We start from the raw sequence: 17576 nt of genomic DNA, 5'->3' as shown, positions 1-17576 counted from the left end.
ACACACACACACACACACACACACTAACATCAACACAAACATGTGCTTCCTTCGATAACGCCAGCAGAGACTGAGGCTGAGTCCCTTGCGACAATATCTGTAATCCTGTGCTATAAATAGACTGTAGTAACCTCTGTTTGCAAAGCTCAGAAAAATCGCAAAGGGTCAAGTGATCTCATAGACTTTACTGAATATGTACTAAACTCCTTTTAATAGGCTGTGTGCCAACTTGTGCTGACACATTAGCTATTAGTAAAAAGTGAAGGCAAAATATCTGTGCGTAAAAATAATGTCATGCAAATGACTGAAGTCTTTGAGACTTGCACCATAAGGCCTATGCATTTTAGCCAGTACACAATTTTTATGGAAGCCCTCAGCGGCTATGCATCATTTTTTCTTTCCTTCATGTTTTCTCATGATCTCCACATAAGTTTTTTTCTAGTAGACCAAGACTTAATTTTTCCTTGATCTCAACATATCAGGTTGTATCCTCATGATATTGACTAAACAAAGTCAATTTTCTTTTGATCACATCTTAATTTTTCTGTGTAGGGGAGACCGGGAATGGCTGTAACATGGGTAAGTTGTAACACTTCCAATTTCTCCAATCAGGAACAAGTTACAAATCACCTGATTCACTTCACACATGCTCAGTTTAGTCCTTTTTCCACATGTGAGAAAGTAAAGCCCTGTGGCAGACACAGCAGATTTTAGAGGGGAAAAACTCATTTTGAGGTAAGAAAGTAACTTTTTTTTTTTACTTCAGTTATTTTCGACATAACGTTTTTTATTGTTCTGGAGGCAGCAAAAGCTTAGCGCAATCCTGCTGCATTGTGGATGAACGAATTAATGTTTCCTTTGATCAGTGACTCACTCAAGCTGAAACAGCTCTATGTTTGTCAGTGATTGACGGCTTCCACGTTAGTGTCCAACACTAGAGAAGGCGACACCCCTTTGTCTTAATACTGAGATGAAGTCCATCTCTACAGCGGGTAATTATTACATTTATGATGGTGATGGTGATGGTGAAGAAGACGTCAATGTGCATGCAACACCAGTGACATTCACAAGGCGCGGGATTTTCTCGTGATAAAATTACGTCGAGATCACAAGAAAACAAGAAAGAAAAAAAAATAACAATACATAGCATCTTACAGGGCTTCTGTCATTTTTGACAATCTGGATGGAGAACACAAATTATGGGTGAATTATGCAGTGCTTCAGCCTGCATTGTCCTGAATTCAGCTGTTTGCTCTTCATTAGCGACATTTCCGTCGGAATTCAGTCAGAATGTCAGGAATTCCTCGGGTAGGTGAGGACACTTCACCTCAGGACATATCATGAAGCGATTATCATTGTGCTTTGGAAAATCTACAGGAAAGATGTTGGCACATTTGAGGTGATTGCACAGTCCAGTAATTTTTCCTCCTGTATTAGAGTTTATCCTTATACTGCCTGCTGATTGTTTTGTTTTATTTTTCCTCCAGCAGGTTGATGGAGAATCAGCGCCTTCGGCCCGGATACAGCTGTATGTGAGTAACACCACGTTCACAGCCGCTTTGCCTGGTCTCCATCTACATACACACACAAAACAGAGGCCGGAGAAATGCAGCTGGTTCCTGTTTTCAGACACCCAAGCCTGCTATTTTCCCTGCGTTTCCCCCTCACCTGCTCCAGTTGATCCTAATTTCTTCTCTTCAGAAATGCCCCTGGTACACTCTCAGAAATACAGCTAGCATTTCAAACTGTACTTGTTCTTGTTGATGTGGTGGTACCATCAATGGTATATCTTTTCTACCTTTAGTATGTAGCTTTTACCTGGGCTGGGACGTTGCATGTAGCATACTGTTGCCACAAAATTAGGAGCACACAATTGTCTAGAATGACTCTAGAATACTGTACCATTAAGATTTCTCTTCACTGGAACTAACAAGCCCAAACATGTTCCAACATGACATTGCTCACTGTACACAAAGCGAGGTCCATTAAGACATGGTTTGCCAAATTAGTTTGCGGAAGATTAGCCTGTCCTCAATCCCACTGAAGACCTGGAAAACCGACTGCACACTAGGCCTTCATGTCCTATGCTTCAAAATCTAATGGAAAGACTTCCTAGAAGACTGCAGGCTATTATAGGAGCAAAGACCAACTCCATATTAATGCTTCTGGAAATGGATATTCAGCAGGCACATCTGGTTGTCTTGGTCAGGTGTCCACCTAGTTTTGGCCATATAGTGTATAAAGATGCATAAGTTACAAACGATGTAGGCTTGACTGTACCACCTTAGTGACAAGGAAATATACTGTTTGGTTCCTTTATTTCTGAGAGTATATACTCTATATTCCAACTTCTATATTAGTTGACTAAATTGATCAATAAATTACAGCTGTAGTATTTTCTTAGCATTAGTAGCAGTAATTTAGAAACCACTTATCAATTGGCAAAGATGGTCCACCATCATGGCCTATAGTTTGTTCAGACTAAGTTGGATTTTCCAGCAAAGTATATTAAAGGAAATAACTGTAGCCTTGTTTTTTGTTGCCAGAATTGGGGAAACCTGACTTAAGTCACAAAAAAATGATGACCTTGGTTAAACCGAAGCTACTGTATACTCACAACCATATTGGTAGGTTTTTGAGATTAGTTTTCCATGGGGTGGTGATGAGGTGATGACTGTAGGTTTCTTTCACCAGAAATCTATTCTACTTTGTACTTCTTGGCATTAGGTTTTTGTCCTAATTACTGTAAAGATCCTGACATACACATAAATGCCCTTTTAAGCCATAATATTAATATAGGAACTTAGTAGAAATAAATACTTTTCATCCACGTATTTCCTACTGACCTTTCCTCAACACAGAGGGAAAGACAGTTTTGTTAGGCAATGGTGGGTAGGTGTGTAATTTATTCCATAAAATACAAACTGCTTTTACTATGCACTGATTAGGAGAGACAGTGAATTACATGTTTGACTGTTGGCTGGATTCCCTATATTGCAGATAAGGGGAAAGAAGATATGTTAGTAATACACTTGTACTCAAAGTCTTCATAATGACTACCTCGATAAAAAGTGGGAAACGGGACTATTCAACAGCTGTGTAATGGAAGGAAGCAAAAACATTACCACTGCAAACCAAGCTTTAAGCATGGTGACAATTTATTACTGATTAACAAAAGAAATACATATTTACACAAATATCACTCAGAAAACTGGCTTTTGTGTGTCATTAAGCCACATTACATATTATGAACTGTAGTACTTCAATACATCCTTGTCAGTGGGTTTAAGGATCTTTTTCTCTGCCAAATTTACTACCCAGCCTGGGGCCAAACCAAAAAAGATCTGTCGCGGGTCCTTCCTCTCTGCTAACATTTTGCATATTGTTTCCGTTGATACGTCTGGTAATGTGTAGCCGTATTTCTTTGCCAGCGCAAGCCGAGCGGCCTGGATCTGCTCTGGATCAGCAAGATAACCACGGTTATTAGCATCCATGTAGTATGGAAGGAGGTCTTCACCGGGAAGCATCCGCTTAGGAATGGGCTGGCCGGTCATGAAGAATGGCACTGGTTTGACAAGGATTTCTGCAGCAAAACACAAACACACACAAAAGGGGCAGGTTAGAATAAGTTGCACAATATTGTAGGGGTGTCCAATCTGGGTATGAATATTATGATTCTTTTTTTTTCAGGCTGGACCTCAAAATTTATTTTCATTAAATTTTTTAAATACTATTTTGCAGGTTACTTATCAAAAAGCAACCAAACTAACTTCCCCATAGATGCAAATATAGCTCTAGAAGGAAACATAACCTGAAAGAATAACCACCTAGGCCTAAGTACCTTTTCAGACTAATTTTAATAAAGTCACTTCCTGACAAATGATATCAAGCATGGATTGCATATATCCTAAATAAAAAGAACATCAGCTTTGCTAATGTATTCAGTATTTAAGTGCAATAAACAGAAAGGAGACTGATAGGGAAGGGAGTATTTATATATGTATAAATACTGAATCAGTCCGCATATGATTTTACTAATTTTTTTGTTATTATTTTAGACAAAAATGCTTGATTTTGCTACTGTTTTTTTTTTTATTTTGCGATGCAATTTTAATTGGCGAAATTGCAATTGCATGAACTTGTTTAGCACGGCCTTGCGCGGTGATGTTTGTTGGTAAATGAGACCTTTTAGCTGTACTCATGTTCGACGCACGTGAACTGAAGTAGGGCCAAAATCTGCACAAAATCTGTGATAATTTTGAAAAATTGCAAGCCCGATTTTGGAGCTTGCTTGCTTTTGCGTTCATTTCTGTGATCACAAAATCCTGGAGGGACTGACTGAATACATTAACTGAGCTGATGCTTAATTTTGGTTTTTATTGCACTTCTCTCAGCATTCTATGTACAGCTAAGGAATGGCAGTGTAAGTTTGTTTTTAAGCAGTATATTTTTCTGACTGTTCTGATGGGTACTACATCCTTGGTCATGTAAAATGTCACGGCATCAGGGATTACTTGTTTTCTCATAAGGGGTGGCCTTTTCAAATGCATTTGTTTACTTCAGCCCTGTTTCTGGCTGTGTTGCAGTTCATATATGCCCTCTGTGTTCAGGTTTTCGCTATACTGTTTGGGTGCACGTTGGTGGCTTCAACAAATTCATCATGTTTTCTCAAAGTGCCAGTCTTGCCTTTGCATATTTTGCAAACAACCGTTGCTGTGCCATGTCTTTTATGCAGTCCAGTAGTTCCATATTTTACGCTCCAGCTCCTCTATGTTGTCAGCCATGCGATCATGTAACCAAACAAAACAAGGAAGAAACAAAATCTAAGGAACAGCTTACTCGTGATTATTATTAGTTTCTTTGTGTCTCTTAGGGAGAGAGCGGGCTGGACTAGCAAACAGAGTAAAGTCTGGTTCATAAAACAGCTTGGGATGCCATGTCTGAGCGTTTTTAATCGCAAAATGTGTACTATGGTATGGTAACTGATATTTTACTTGTTCACAATCTAACAGAAATATCTCCAACCCCTACAATATAATACAATAAATAGTGTAACAATTTTTTAGTTGCCAGAATGTATTATAATTGTCAGTTGACTTCATATTACATGTATACTTACATGTTTATGTACACTGTGTGACTCACCTAGGCTGCGAGGGTCGTAGTAGCTGGTTGAGATTACACCACCATTGCGTTCGACTGCAGCAATGGCAGCTTCAGAAGCACGCTGAACCTCCAGGTTCACCTTAGCACAGAAGATGTCAGCTCCCTTGAACGGACACAAGAATGCTTTTTAGTTGGCTCTTAATGCAAGAATCTTAAAAATGACTGACTGCTGCCCCCCTCAGGACAATCTGATCAATTTCAGCCTAATTAGGAAGTAATGGTGAGGAATTTGTCACAATTAAATACAATCATTATCAGGGGAAAAACCCAGAAAGACTTGCAATTGATGAAGGAGACGTTTCTGGGTGGCTGTAAGCAACATTTAGAGATGTACCTATATGGAACAAATCTGCTAATCAGCATTTTCCTGGCTATTTCTTTATTATTTTGAAACAGAAAATGGTCCAATCGTTTCAGTAGAACATACCAAGATGAACAAACTCGAGTCAGGAGAATGTACTGTTTCATGTTAGGTATCATTTTGCCAATGGACTTGTAAGTGGACATTCATTTTTTCATACTTGCATGCTGCACCGCTTTAGCTGGAATGCAATGCAGATTGTCAAAAACAACAATGTCCAGAGGAGTGGCAATACTTTGGCAAAAATTCTGTATTCCAGTCGAGATATCAAGCAACCACAAAAAAAGGTTTTACTTTGGATTTTTGCATGTTTTCCACATGCCATGAAATGTTTTTCACTTGGTAATGATTTCTTACTGAGTGTGACATGAATTCCCCACCCCACCCCCTTTACGTTAGACATTATGATGATAATAACAATAATAATAATAATGCAGAAACCTCTTCTACTAGGTGGACCCCATAGTCACGTTTGAGCGGTTGGATCGTGACTCCTCTGCCGTTGACCAGCTGCGTGAGGTCTATGGGCTGGGATGGATCCACACGGCCAAGGTCTATTAAATACTGCAGCCTCCTCAGAGTGAGTGGCGGGTACTGCTGGCGACGGCTGAAGACAAATACACATACAGTTATGTTTAAATCAATGAGGTTGTGGAAAAGGATCATGCCATGAATACAACCTACATGTTCTTTAACATTACACAAGAAGTCTAGCAACTGAGCCGTGTAGTTTTTTCCCCACCTGTGCCCCTCATTGTAGCCATATTTAGGAATGAGCAGGTAGAATGGGGTTTGGCCTCCTTCAAAGCCTAGGCGGGGACGATTCCCACGCTGCCGCTCACCTTTGTGACCCCGTCCGCTTTTATTCCCACCATGCATCCCCCGGCCCCGACGCTTTTCCTGTAGACAAGCATTATTTTAGCTATACAAGCCACACTTCCTCACTTTAAAAACCTATACGATTTAACTCTTTATGCTTCTTATTAAGCTTTGGATCAGTCAACACGGATCTAAATACCGTAACTCAGGGATTGACTAAGTAGACTAGATCTTTATTTCAGATCTTTGGGATCAATTTGTCCATTCCAAGAGGATAACACTGTACTTCTAGAAATTATTCTAGACGTTTTTTTAGAACCTGCTTTTAATTTCAGCAGTCTGCTCAGTGCTCATACATTAATGCATTCAGGACACTTGGCTGTTGTAAGAAAAATTAATCCTGGGTATCACTCCTATGTTTCAGCTGCAAGTATATTCTTCAGATGCCTTGCTATTGCCAATTAATATCAGACCACCCTTGGTTTGTTACTAACACTAAAAAGTACCAATGTATCGGCAGTCTGCTTGCCAGCTGTTATCAGTGCAAAATGAATTATAAAATATGCACGATGCTCAATCTAGAGATCGAAGGAGAAGAATATTGAAAGGATTCGCCAACATCCTATGGGTTAACGAAATGCCAAAATATTATCTAAAGGCACTTTCACAATACACATTATGCATCACAATTTCTAAGGTGGTGACTAGGGCTGGGCGATGTTTTGATATACCACCAATATCATGATAAATGATTTCACAATAAACTTTTCTGAGATATCATTGGTATGATGATGTAATTTTTTATTTATTTTTTACATTTTTACTAATTACAAATTAAATGGTACCAAATGGATACCGTTGATCTGACGGGGGGAACAAACCTTAATTTTCTTTGTAGGCATTAATAAAATTATTGTCAAACTCGGTTTAATGGCTTCTGTTTATTTTACCACTGATTTGCAGACAGTTTGTTAGCTAAATTATATATTATAGAAATGTCCTCTAGCATTGTGATATTTTTGTCACATCGCCCAGCCCTATAAGTAACCATAATGTTGTTATAGGGAGTAACATCTTAATCCCATCGCCCAACCCTATTACATCCTTCACCAAAACATTTTTAAAATCCCTTTACCTTACTGACTGAATGCAACATGGAGAGTGACTAGACTAGGGACTCACCATAAAACCAAAACTTCTATTTCAAACATTGTGTAAAAACAAACAAACACAAAAACCCCCATGAAAAATCTAATCTGGTCAGATTTCCATGTATGCCGCACTTCTGGTCAGGACTTGTTTGTAAAAGAGATTGTATAGCACTGGGGTTCTCGTGGTCAAGCAAAAGCTGAATACACACCTTGGCAGACTGACTCTGCTGGGTATATGAATCTACACTGAACCTACTTTCCCTTATTCCACTTTTTCTTTTAAAGGTATACCTGAAGTAAGCTGAGGGGGGGAAATGCTCAAAATTCAATGCTTCTTCGAGTCAAACACTTTTCCAGGAGCCCACAACTACTGGATAGCATTTTTATCATTTTTCATATGACTGGCACTGAGAACTAAATGATGAGTTAAACAGATCTTAATCTACATCTAGTTACCCATACATGTAGCTTAACAGCCCAGTACTAATTCACTGCACTGAAAAACTATAACTAACACCTAAAGTATCGAAACAATTTTTTAACTGAGTATAACTATTTAGAGACAAGTTTTCTAATATTCAACATTTCGCTGGCTAACAAGCTAACCTGCTATCTAAAGAGAACACTGCTGGTTCACACAGAAACATGACTTACATTTTTCCTTGCACCAGGATTTGGCCGAAGGTTAGCTAGGGTTATCCGTGGTAAATTTCTTAAAATGTCTATACTTTTGCCACCTGTGGTCTTGGACGCAGACATTTGCCTTGCTGCACATTTGCTAGACAACCTAATCAAGGGCAAGTGTCATGGCGGACAGACACGTGGTACAGCGCACCGGAAAAACATCTAGCAAGATAAGGAAGTGCAGGAACTTCCTGTCAAATGTCTGTGCATAGTTCAGGGTATCTAGGCGTTCCATTTCAAGTATATATTTGTAACAGAAATGTACCACAATGTCACTAGACTCATTCTGAAAATAATATCAAAGAATATGAAAACTGTATAGGGAGCTAATAATATTTTAAAATCACCAGTCAGACTACCAATAATGAAGACATTTTGTCTATTAATTAAAAAAAAACCCTTATAAATTATACTCATGATGCAAATGATTCCTATTCACATTTGAATACTATTTAATAGTAATAATTACAAACACATTCTCACGGAGTACCTGTAAAAACGTAGGAACCATGTGGAGATGCCGGGGATTGAACCCGGGGCCTCATACATGCAAAGCATGCGCTCTACCACTGAGCTACATCCCCTACGAGAGACGCTCTTGAGTCACCTCTTTTATGGAGGAGCCGATCTGAACTTCAATTTAACCCAAACAAAATGTTTTAATGTGGTAAACGCATTTTCATTTTATTATTTGCCTTATGTGCATAAATTGGATGGAAGCTCTCCAAATTGATAAAAAAAAATGTGTGCACTAATATCAATAAATAAAGCCATGTACAAATGTTTTACTTAATTAATAATTAAAACAACTATAATATTATACATGCAAGTTATAAAGTACGACGGGGAGTGCTCTTATGGGGAAATGATCCACGATGAGGTGGTGTGAGGCGGCACAACACTTTAAACTCTGACAGTAAATACTTTTTTAATTTTTTTTTAAATAATGTAACCTAAATTACATCACAATGAATTACACTTGTCATCATACATAGTATAGCCTATACTAGGGATATAACAGACTACAGATATGTTATTAAGATTGAACTAATTATTATTATTATTATTATTATTATTATTATAAGACCATTCTCCGAAAGTAAATGTTCTCAGAAAATCATATAAAGGATCTTAAAGGATCCCATTTCGACTCGCAGCAGCACAAGCGTGGCCCAGTTTTACAAGAGATTCTCAAAGTGTCCATAAAATGTTTTTAGATCTGTCTGGAATATTACAAACCCCAAAAACTGATGTAAATATAGAGAAGGTAACAGCAGCTAAGAATGTTTTTGAAGTCAGCTCAGGATTTTATCTTTAGGCTGGTTTCAATGCCAGCGTTAAACGTCAACTGCGGTAATTGCCACAGCACACCCCACTCTCCATCAGTCAGTTATTGGTACTTGATGAACCAATAGCAGTCACGGACGCGTCATAATATTATAATTTCACCAATCAGGAGCCACATACAGGAGACGTTATAAAGGCGGGACTTCCTGTGTCAGTTTAGAGTATGGCTAAGTGTTTATGAAAATGCTGACCCAGGATCAGGCTTTTCATTCACCTATCGTATTTAAAACATAAGCATATACGACTAGAGCTGAACGGAGAGCTGTATTAGACTGTTAAATGTGAGAGGTTACGTTCAGCATAAACATGGCTCTAACCTAGCCACTCCACAACCACTTAGAAATAGTGAAAGTCGAGGCTTACTGCATTTTATTACCGGTCTGGTTTATTCGATTTGTGTTAGAAATCCAAAGTCCTAATTTACACGCGGTACATTGCAAGCTTGTTCTACTACTGAATGTCACCCTGCTCTCTGGTATATGTGCGGGAATAACATGTCCGCGCCGCTCCCCGCCATTGTGCCGGCCGCCCGCAAAGCTACAGCGGCGGTAAGAGACACACACACACACACACACACACACACACACACACACACACACACACACACACACACACACACACACACACACACAGAGAGAGAGAGAGAGAGAAACACAGACACACAGACAGACACAGACATAGGTCTGTACTCCTGTATAGTAAAATAGTAACGGCATATTGGTATGAACTTACTTGTTACACACTATATGACCTTATCTCTGTCGACACCTGACCATCACACCCACATGTGGTTCTTCCCCACACTGTGCCACAAAGTTGGAAGCACACAATTGCCTTTCATGTCTTTGTGTGCTATAGCATCACAATTTCTCTTCATGGGAACTAAGGGGCTCAAACCTGTTGCAGTATGATGGCGAGGTCCGTGAAGACATGCTTCATCCGAATATCCCTACTACCCTACTATACAGTAGGCAAAAAGCAGTATGTCAAAGGAGTAGTATGTCTGAATTCTCAGTATTCATATATCAGTAGGTGAGAAATACCCAGATGACCTACTGCTTCCGCCGAGATTCTGCAGACGGGAACCAGTGGACACTGCGCTATCCTGTAAGGCAATGGGACTGCTGCAGAAGAGTTGTCAGTATAAAAAATGGCAGACGGCAACACGTCGGCTCTTTTTAAGTTGTAATCACATGACAGTGACAACCTGGAGGTTGTAGTACATCCAGATTATATTCATGCTGGACACTTTTACTGAGGAGCACATACTGTATCAACAGACGAGCAATAGGCAGTATCAGAGTACACATTTTCGAACACAGCCATGGTGTGCCAAGGTTGGAGTGGAAGAAATTGAGTGGCCTGCACAGAGCCCTGACCTCAACCCTACTGAACACCTGTGGGACAGGAACCCAGACTGCACCCCAGGCCTCCTCACCCAGCATCAGTGCCCAACCTCACTAATGCTCTTGTGGCTGAATGAGTAAATCCCCAGTCATTTTCCAAAATCTAGTGGAAGGCCTTCCCAGAGGTTACTGTACAAGTGCAAGGTAGACCAGCAGGGTAGACCACCTAAATAATATTTAATCAGCAGTGGACCTTTGATTATTCTACCTATTGGTGGAGGAGGTAGAGCTTGGCTGAGAATCTGTGCTTAGCCTGAAATATGCTACAGTCAGTAATTGCACACTTATAAACACCCACTATATGGCAGGTTTATCTTATACAATGGCTGAAGATATTGTAGCTATTATGTTGCATTAATGAAAAAGTGTCTTCTTATTCTGATTGAATAATTTGTTTGGCTACAGCTGGGTCTGAATGTGCAACAGTGCGATTATTATAAATGTAACACATGGTATTTAGCAGTGACATGGATTTTTGCTTAAATTTCAAGGTCATCTTTCTCCATGGCCTGGGAGATACAGGGTAAGGAGTGCACACCCCTTACTTAAGCGTGAGTTAGCAAAATTTAATTGCCACATCGATATAATTATAACTTCTTATTATTTCCATTAGGCATGGCTGGGCTGACGCTATGGCTGCGATCAGGACTCCTTATGTCAAGTACATTTGCCCGCATGCGTACGTATGATGCCTCATATTATCAAATACAAGCAAATCTATCAAATAAATGTCCCAAGTAGAGTTATTTCATTTTCTTCTCCCTTTCTTTCTCTCATGAATTATGCCAGACCAGTCATGCCAGTTACCCTTAACATGAACATGGCAATGCCTTCCTGGTAAGCATCAGTTACGCTTTCAAATTTTACCTTGATAGCGCAGTCCTCAGAATCAATCATTATTCGGGTAATTTAATATGATTTGTGTCCTGTGTCACAGGTTTGATATCATTGGGTTGGGTCCGGATGCAGTGGAAGATGAAACCGGGATAAAAAAAGCTGCAGAAAGCAGTGTGTACATCTTCAATGTTTAGTGAAAGGTGCAAACATTCTTCTAAATGTGTTGCATGTTTTTATGTGCACTAATTTCTGTTTCCGATTGCAGTCAATGCTTTGATTGATCAGGAGGTAAAAAATGGAATTCCATCTCATCGTATCGTATTGGGTGGCTTTTCTCAGGTGAGAAATTTAATTACTGTAAAAAGTACTTGCTGAACATTCTCATGCATTCTGTGACTGGTTTGAGTGACTGATGTGAACGATCATAAGTAATGAATTTGTTTGCTATAGTTAAATTCTCAGTTACACATGATGGATAATACTGTATGTAGTATGCAGTACTGGTAGTATGTTCTTGATTAAATCTCTTTGTATTTATGTGTGTTTAGGGTGGTGCACTATCTCTTTACACAGCTCTAAAAACTCATCAGAAACTCGCAGGTGTTGTTGCTCTGAGCTGCTGGCTGCCTCTCAGGAACTCTCTCTCAAAGGTATACGGTACATTTCCGTGGATGAATCTAGATCTAGATCTTTTACATATTTATATGCAGTATGATTATGAATCTCTCGCTCTCTGTATGTATCTGCATAGTCAGTGATTGGCACTAATAAGGGAATACCAGTGCTGCAGTGTCATGGTGAGGCAGATCCTCTGGTTCCATTGATATTTGGGTGTCTCACAGTGGAGAAACTCAAGACCATGCTCAATCCTAACAGCATCACCTTCAAAACATATCCCGGGATGCCCCACAGTGCCTGCCATGAGGTCTGTCCCCTAATTAATGAGCCAGTGTCAACCCTTCTCTTGACTTTTGTTTAGTTAATACACCTGATAATCATTCCCTCCAGGATTTCGCAGAAATTAATGCAAAACTCCGCAATATTTGGAGGAGCTTGAAATTTGTCTAAATTATTGCAGATTTTCTGCAGATTTTGGTCAGGACATGTCACATGACCTCATCACAATGCGCATTCAGTCAAAGCCCTCTTCGATTCACATGCGATGAACATGAGTACAGTTAAAAGGTCTCATTTACCAATAAACATAACTGCAAAAGACTGTGCAAAACAACTTTGTACAATTGCAATTTTGCCAATTCAAGTAGTTTTCGCAATAAAGTACAAACAACTCTGCAAATTACATCACAAATTTTGAGAAAAAACAGCACAATCAAACATTTTGACCACAACAATCACAAAAAAATGGTACAGACTGGATAATGTATAATAAACTCTGAGGACCAAGCTTTGGTGGATTCATAACCAACCCTGTTTTTATCTTTCCGCTCAACAGGAAATGATGGATATAAAACAATTCATCGAGAAGCAGCTGCCACCAATCGACTAATCAATGATGCCTTAATGATCCTTTGTCACTGATCAGTGGGAACAAGCTCTTTCCACAAGCCGCTTTCTCGTCATCTGAATGAACTGACAACAAAACGACCAAATCCAAATTCTGGACTAATACTGATATCAAACTTACTAACTGGTTCTCAGTGCTTGTCTTAAAATACTCCTACCCTGCATATTTTATTGTTTGTTTTTCCTGCTTTAATGATCTAATCCATCAGCCAATTAACCGGTCCTTCCTGATTTGATGTGTGTTTGTTAAAGAAGGGAAAGCAATAATATCTACAGAGCCTGGATAATCTTTTTTTTAAAGATTGTAAAGACGTTTTTTTGTAATTGGCTATAGCTGTGTGATTATAGACGAGAGTTTGGTTGATGACAAAAGGTTTCTGATGACAAAATGATGCACAATAAAAGACATAAATGATGCCTCCTTGTATCAGTTTTGACTTTGTACTGTATGATTGTATTGTATATACAGATTGCAAATATTGGTATAACAGTTTAGAATTTTTGTAATATACTCACTGGTCACATTAATAGGAACACCTGCACCCTTGATCATTTATTCAATTATCAGCTAATCATGTGGGAGCATTGTAATGCATTAAATCATGCATATACAGGTAAAGAGATTCAGCTAATGTTCACATCAAACAGAATGAAATGTGATCCCAGAGCCTATGCCCACTGTAGCTTCAGATTCCTGTTATTAGCTGAATGGAGAGGAACCCGGTGTGGTCTTCTGCTGCTGTAGCCCAACCGCGTCAAAACTTGGAGTGCGTTCTGAAAAGCTTTTCTGCTCATCATGGGTGTAAAGAGTGATTATTTGTGTTACTGTAACCTCCCTATCAGCTCAAAGCACTCTGGCTTGACACTTCTAAATCTAACCATTCCCGCCAACCCATCCCCCGAATTTAGAACAAATATTTAAGGGCTAATGTATAAATCGAATTAGCAAGAGTTGTTTTGTAATTACACTCATTTTAAAGAGACACACTGGATGCTCTCTGTGACAATTATGGAACGTTTTCTCAAAATGAAATTACTGAATCAATATACCCATCTAACTTTAGTTTTAGTAAGACTGGAAAAATACAAAATTAATGTGGTACAGTGTGGGCTCATTTAGAACACTAGATCAACTCATTTCTATCCTGAAATTTCCATGAAAACATACAGTTCTGCTCATAAATTTACACAACCCTTGCAGAATCTACAAAATGTTAATAATTACAAAAATAAATAATAAAACAAGAGGAATCATTAAAATTGCATTTTGTTTTTTATTCAGTACTAACCTAAAAAAAAATATTTCACGTAACAGATGTTTACATATAGTCCACAAGACATAATAATAATAGCTGGATTTGCACAAATGAACCAGTTCAAAAGTTTATACATGCTTGATTCTTAATACTGTGTGTCGTTACCTGGATGATCAGTGACTGTTTTCATGTTTGTGATAGTTGTTCATGAGTCCCCTGTTTGTCCTGAGCAATTAAACTGCCCACTGTTCTTCAGAAAAATCCTCCAGGTCCTGCACATTCTTTGCTTTTCCAGCATCTTCTGCATATTTTACCCCTTTCCAACACTAGCGATATGATGTTGAGATCTATCTTTTCACCCTAAGGACAACTGAGGGACACAACTATTACAAAAGGTGCAAACATTCATTAATTCTCAAAAAGAAATAGTTTATTTAGGGCAGTACTAAATAAAAAAATGGTAATGTAATGATTCCTCTTATTATTATTTTGAAATTATTAACATTTAGCAGATTCTGCAAGAGGTATGTAAACTGTATTTCACGTTCATAAGTAATCTGCTAGCGATTGCAGGCACAAGAACAGTGACAAATTGCCAGTACCTTAAAAGTTCCTTTTACCCTAAAAGTGCCTAGTCTTTGAAAAATGTTATATTCAGTACCTTTCTTTTAGACTTCAACTACACAAAAGCTATGCATCACGAGAACAAGATGATACAATATTTGTGGATAAATTTGTGACGTAATTATGGACCAAGCTTGGACCAGTGATGAACAGTAATGTCAGGAGTGTTGAGAATACGCTTATACAAGTATTTCAGGTTTAAGAGGTTTTAGCTTATACAACCCCAATTCTGAAAAAATTGGGACAGTATGGAAAATGCTCATAAAAACAAAGAGGAGTGATTTCTAAATGTACTTTGACTTGTATTTAAACAAAAACATATAAAGACAAGATATTTGATGTTTTACTTAATCAACTGCATAGTTTTTTGATGTGAAACAACAAATGCAGTCTTCACAGGTGAAACCCAGGGCTTAAACCCAGAGTAAACATTCAGAGCTATTAACTGTGGAAACAATCAATCTAATAGGCCACACCTGGACAACAACAAAAAACACCTGTCAGTCACATGTTCCAGTATAGTGTGTACTGGATATCCTGACATGGGCTCGGGAATACTTTGGTAAACCATTGTCAATCAACACCATTTGCCAATGCATCCACAGATGAAAGCTAAGGCTTTACTATGCAAAGCAAAAGTCATACATCAACACTGTCCAGAAGCGCCGACAACTTCTCTGGGCTCGGTCTCATCTGAGATGGACAGTAGCACAGTGGAATCGTGTTTTGTGACCCGACGAGTCAACATTTCAAATAGTTTTTGGACTAAACAGCTGTAGTGTTCTCTGGTCCAAAGAGGAAAAGAACCATCCAACTGTTATCAGCGTCAGGTCCAAAAGCCAGCATCTGTCATGGTAGGGGGTGTGTCAGTGCCCATGGCAATTTTTCTGAACTCTTAACACACCAACACACAATTGGCAAAACGGTTAATTTCATGCTCAAAATCACACATTGTAAAGTAAACTCCAACACTAATTTTCAAAATCCAATAATACACTAACATAATAAACTATGTCTACCAAAACACTAACACATGTTCTCTTCCAACAGGAACATTTAGTCAATCATAGCACAATGTCATAAAAACACTAGCATCAGATGGAATTACTGAAACTGCATTATTTTATATGTGTCAGGTCTGCCCTTATACAATAGACAGTATATTGTATTGATCATAGATCAATTTCAGTTTCAATTTCAATTTCAGTTTCTTTTGAAGCCTCTCTACATTTATTTATTTTATTTTTTTTGTCAGGTTTAGTAAATGCATGCATTTTGTTTCTTTTGCTGCAGAAATTCAATACAAAAATGAATTACCCATCTCAGAGTAGCTTTATAGAATGTACGGTTTATGGGGAAAAAAGAAGACAGAGACAGAATTGCTGCAGTAAAGGCTCTGTTTGCAACAGGACATTACTGCAATATAACAAAAATATGCAATATAGCTGCTGTTTATTGTGTGAAAATACAAAGTATACAAACAGAAAAAGCCATAGAAGAATACAAAAAGAAAAAAGTCATCTTCTAATCTGCCATCCATGCATACAGTCACTGTATAGTAATACATGGTAAAATGACTGTATTTACACTTTGCAGTGAGAGGAGCCCTTATACAATATCCTACCTGTTAGTTTCTTGAAAAATCCGGACAATGTATGCCACTGTGTCCCGGCTGAGATTTGGTTGTACTCGTTCACCAGCCTCACTGTATGATAGCCCGTGGTTTATGACATGGTCTATGATAGTAGCTCTTATTTCATCAGTTACCCTAGCTCTGGCCATTCTCTGAGCGCCACCACGCATTCTAACTCCTCTCTCTCTACGTTGTTCTTGTCCAGGTATTCCTCACCCTTGCCCTTGTCCAGTGGGAACATCATCATCTCCCTCATGTAGGCATTTTTCTTACTTTCTTTTTGTTGCTCTATATTGTTCCTTTTCCAAACAAGATCAGCGCAAAGAGGTCCTCTTTTACTGTATACCATATGATTATGCGATTGAAAGAACCTCAACACCTGAGTGTGTTTCCTAGATGGGAATCAGCTGTGATTGATGTATTTGCATAACTTCAATCAGCTGTTTCTCAGTAGCAATGGAATAAAATACAGGGGATATATACATTATCTCACAAAAATGAGTACACCCCTCACATTTTTGTAAATATTTAATTATATCTTTTTATGTGACAACACTGAAGAAATGACACTTTGCTACAATGTAAAGTAGTGAGTGTACAGCTTGTATAACAGTGTAAATTTGCTGTCCCCTCAAAATAACTCAACACATAGCCATTAATGTCTGAACCGCTGGCAACAAAAGTGAGTACACCCCTAAGTGAAAATGTCCAAATTGGGCCCAAAGTGTCAATATTTTGTGTGGCCACCATTATTTTCCAGCACTGCCT

General features: G+C 38.6%; 2 protein-coding genes and 1 non-coding gene across 8 annotated transcripts; 1 reads left to right on the top strand and 2 right to left on the bottom strand.

Moving 5' to 3' along the window:
- Positions 1-3140: 3140 nt before the first annotated feature.
- On the bottom strand, positions 3141-8364 carry mrpl15 (mitochondrial ribosomal protein L15). 2 transcript variants are annotated; one of them, XM_053628737.1, is made up of 6 exons: positions 8152-8364; positions 6270-6427; positions 5969-6134; positions 5120-5269; positions 4687-4768; positions 3141-3583 (listed from the first exon to the last, which is right to left on the bottom strand). In XM_053628737.1, exons 1-6 carry the CDS (start codon positions 8254-8256, stop codon positions 3246-3248), a joined length of 999 nt encoding a protein of 332 aa, XP_053484712.1. In that variant the 5' UTR covers positions 8257-8364; the 3' UTR covers positions 3141-3245. The 2 variants fall into 2 exon arrangements, with proteins under 2 accessions (XP_053484712.1, XP_053484713.1); XM_053628738.1 differs by lacking the exon at positions 4687-4768 and having other exon boundaries at positions 5146-5269; positions 8152-8341.
- A 329-nt stretch (positions 8365-8693) lies between these two features.
- Positions 8694-8765, bottom strand: trnaa-ugc (transfer RNA alanine (anticodon UGC)). Its single transcript has one exon. It is a non-coding gene; the product is annotated as a tRNA-Ala (tRNA).
- A 567-nt stretch (positions 8766-9332) lies between these two features.
- Positions 9333-13710, top strand: lypla1 (lysophospholipase 1). 5 transcript variants are annotated; one of them, XM_053628739.1, is made up of 9 exons: positions 9339-10076; positions 11426-11457; positions 11548-11613; positions 11724-11771; positions 11872-11942; positions 12037-12110; positions 12320-12421; positions 12523-12696; positions 13225-13710. In XM_053628739.1, the coding sequence occupies exons 1-9, from the start codon at positions 10008-10010 to the stop codon at positions 13276-13278; spliced, it is 690 nt and encodes a 229-aa protein (XP_053484714.1). In that variant the 5' UTR covers positions 9339-10007; the 3' UTR covers positions 13279-13710. The 5 variants fall into 5 exon arrangements, with proteins under 5 accessions (XP_053484718.1, XP_053484714.1, XP_053484715.1 ...); XM_053628740.1 differs by having other exon boundaries at positions 9341-10076; positions 11729-11771; XM_053628743.1 differs by lacking the exon at positions 12523-12696 and having other exon boundaries at positions 9333-10076.
- The last annotated feature ends 3866 nt before the right edge of the window (positions 13711-17576 follow it).

Source organism: Ictalurus furcatus, chromosome 7 (genome assembly GCF_023375685.1).
Source record: "Ictalurus furcatus strain D&B chromosome 7, Billie_1.0, whole genome shotgun sequence".
NCBI classification, from domain to species: Eukaryota; Metazoa; Chordata; class Actinopteri; order Siluriformes; family Ictaluridae; genus Ictalurus; species Ictalurus furcatus.
Note: the sequence above shows the minus strand (reverse complement) of the source record. Positions and strands in the feature narration are given on the sequence as shown.

What these genes read in the sequence shown, in the direction of transcription:
- lypla1 (XM_053628739.1), top strand. Translation starts at nt 10,008, where the DNA reads ATGTGCGGGAATAACATGTCCGCGCCGCTCCCCGCCATTGTGCCGGCC. An exon ending in CATGGCCTGGGAGATACAGG is followed by an intron (nt 11,458 to 11,547) that starts GTAAGGAGTGCA and finishes TATTTCCATTAG; the next exon opens with GCATGGCTGGGCTGACGCTA. An exon ending in AACATGGCAATGCCTTCCTG is followed by an intron (nt 11,772 to 11,871) that starts GTAAGCATCAGT and finishes CCTGTGTCACAG; the next exon opens with GTTTGATATCATTGGGTTGG.
- mrpl15 (XM_053628737.1), bottom strand. Translation starts at nt 8,256, where the DNA reads ATGTCTGCGTCCAAGACCACAGGTGGCAAAAGTATAGACATTTTAAGA. An exon ending in CACACAGTGTACATAAACAT is followed by an intron (nt 4,769 to 5,119) that starts GTAAGTATACAT and finishes CTGACAACATAG; the next exon opens with AGGAGCTGGAGCGTAAAATA. An exon ending in TGTTTGCAAAATATGCAAAG is followed by an intron (nt 3,584 to 4,686) that starts GCAAGACTGGCA and finishes GTTTTGCTGCAG; the next exon opens with AAATCCTTGTCAAACCAGTG.